General features: G+C 63.1%; 1 protein-coding gene across 1 annotated transcript in view; it reads right to left on the bottom strand.

The window, feature by feature from the left end:
- The window catches only part of LCN1 (lipocalin 1), a 6,021-nt gene extending 4,389 nt beyond the window's left edge, over nucleotides 1-1,632 (bottom strand). Inside the window, exons 1-2 of the mRNA XM_012639699.1 lie at nucleotides 1,543-1,632; nucleotides 1,009-1,139 (exon numbers count right to left, since the gene is read on the bottom strand). Coding sequence (XP_012495153.1) covers nucleotides 1,009-1,139; nucleotides 1,543-1,632 — 221 coding nt within the window. The remainder of the gene's footprint in view (nucleotides 1-1,008; nucleotides 1,140-1,542) is intronic.
- Nucleotides 1,633-1,960: the final 328 nt, after the last annotated feature.

The raw sequence follows: 1,960 nt of genomic DNA, 5'->3' as shown, positions 1-1,960 counted from the left end.
CTGCCTGGGAGCAGCCCCGCTAATACGCCCTGCAAAGTCTAGCACGCCCCAGGTCCGTGGCGGGGCACGGAGGAGGCTGCTTCTCCGCATCGCAGGCCCCGGCACCGGCCGGGCCCTCCGGTCACACGTGGAGGCCCTGGCGTTCTCGCAGGGGCCAGGAGCTCTGCGCCACTGCTCCGGGGCTGCCGCCCAACCCACCCTCGCTGGAGCTGGAGGGGACCCGGGGCCGCCTGCTTTGCAGGCAACATCTGTGGCCACGGGCCTGCGCCCTAAGCCACAGTTCGTGGACCTCATCCCCCTAGTGTCCTCTCCTGCTGGCCCTCTTCCTTTTGGAGACATTCAGGGACAAGTCCCACATCCACCATAATCTGGCCCAGTGAAAGGCTGAAGTGGGGGCTTTGGGGGAAACAAATGCAAACATCAGGGTCATTTCCAGGTCAATGGCTCCCTAAGGGTTGGCCCCAGGGCCAGAGCACAGGCACTGCTACACCACTCAGGTGGGAGCTGCACAGGTGTGAACCGTACAGGTGTGACGTCACACAGGTGGGAGCCTCTCAGGTGGGGAGTTGTGTAGGTGGGAGCCGCACAGGGATCTCAAAGGGGTCTTTGCCTGCCTGGTATCTCCCTGGTATCTCGTCTGCTCTCTGGGTCATCCTGAAAGCCCGTCCCCGTGGTCTCCAAAGCAGGCAGTTACTACAAGCCCAGAGTCCGCGAGGCCCAGGCTGCCAGTGCCGACTCTGGTCGGGGCGGAAGACACCTTTTCCCCGACCGGCCTGCACAGCAGGCAGGCGCTCCCCAGTCAGTGGACGGGGTGGGCAGTGCCCCGCCCCTCACAGCCACGAGGTCTGATCCAGGGACACACTCGGTGGCACAGTTTGCCCTTGAAGCTGCCAGGTGCCGAGTGTTCCAGGAGGGGCTGAGAAGGGCCCCCCAGCATGGTCTGCCTACCCCCCCACCCCGGCCCCTGGGCTGAAGCCCAGGTCACAGCCGCCTGGCCCAGACACTCACAGAGTGGTGATTGTGACTTCCAGGTTGCCCCCCTCCAGGGCCGCGAGGGTCAAGGGAGTCACGGACTCCAGCATCTTCCCAGGAATCTCCTTGTCGGTTGTCACGGCCTTCACATACCACTTCCCTGACACCTGGAGAAGGCTCCTCTTCATTAGGGCTCAGACCGACCCCTGCAGGGCCTCCCGCTCCCCTAGTCTGCAGTCTCTGGAACCTGCCCCTCCCCAAAGGCTAGAGACATTCCTCATCCCAGCCAGAAAAGACCCCGCGCCTCCCCAGACCCTCCAAATGCTGGCTCCCAGCCCCTGCAAGTCAGCCAGGGCCCCAGGACCCGCCACTCCTGGGGGACAGGTGAAGTCACCTTTCACAGACCCCCATCCTCCCAACCTGGTCCCCTGGCACCCTGGGCCCACCTTCTGCTCTGTCTGGCCGTTCCCTCAGGGTTATGGTTTAGAGACCCTAAAATGAGGGTCTAACCAGCAGTCTCAGCCTCTCCTCAAGCCCCCTCCGGCCCGCCCTGCCCCGCCTGAGCCTCACATCCTCACTCTCCTCGTCCGCGGCCGAGAGGTCCTGGGCCTGCAGGGCAGCAATGAGGCCGAGGCTGATGGCCAGGAACAGGGTCTTCATCTCTGGGGTCTGTGCTCACGGCCACCGACGGGTCACTCACTGGAGCTTGCTGAGGCTGTGCCGGCTCCTCGCACGGCTGCCCTTTATACCGCTACTCGCATGGTCCTCCAGGGCATTTGGCTCCAGTGACTGACCAGTGCCTTCCTGGATGTAAACCGTGGCCAGTTCTGCAACGAAGCAGATAAAATGTCATTATTGTTGGAAGTCGATGAATAACAGTTTGTTCAGTCCCCAAAGGATCATCTAGACGGGCCACTGTCCAGCAGAGCGGACTTGCAGGTTGCACCGGGGAGGGAACTGAGTCCGAGTGGAGGGTGTGCAGACCTCC

This window comes from Propithecus coquereli, unplaced genomic scaffold (genome assembly GCF_000956105.1).
Source record: "Propithecus coquereli isolate 6110/MARCELLA unplaced genomic scaffold, Pcoq_1.0 Scaffold142, whole genome shotgun sequence".
Classification (NCBI taxonomy): domain Eukaryota; kingdom Metazoa; phylum Chordata; class Mammalia; order Primates; family Indriidae; genus Propithecus; species Propithecus coquereli.
The sequence above is the reverse complement of the archived record's forward strand: the minus strand, read 5'-3'. Positions and strand labels throughout refer to the sequence as shown.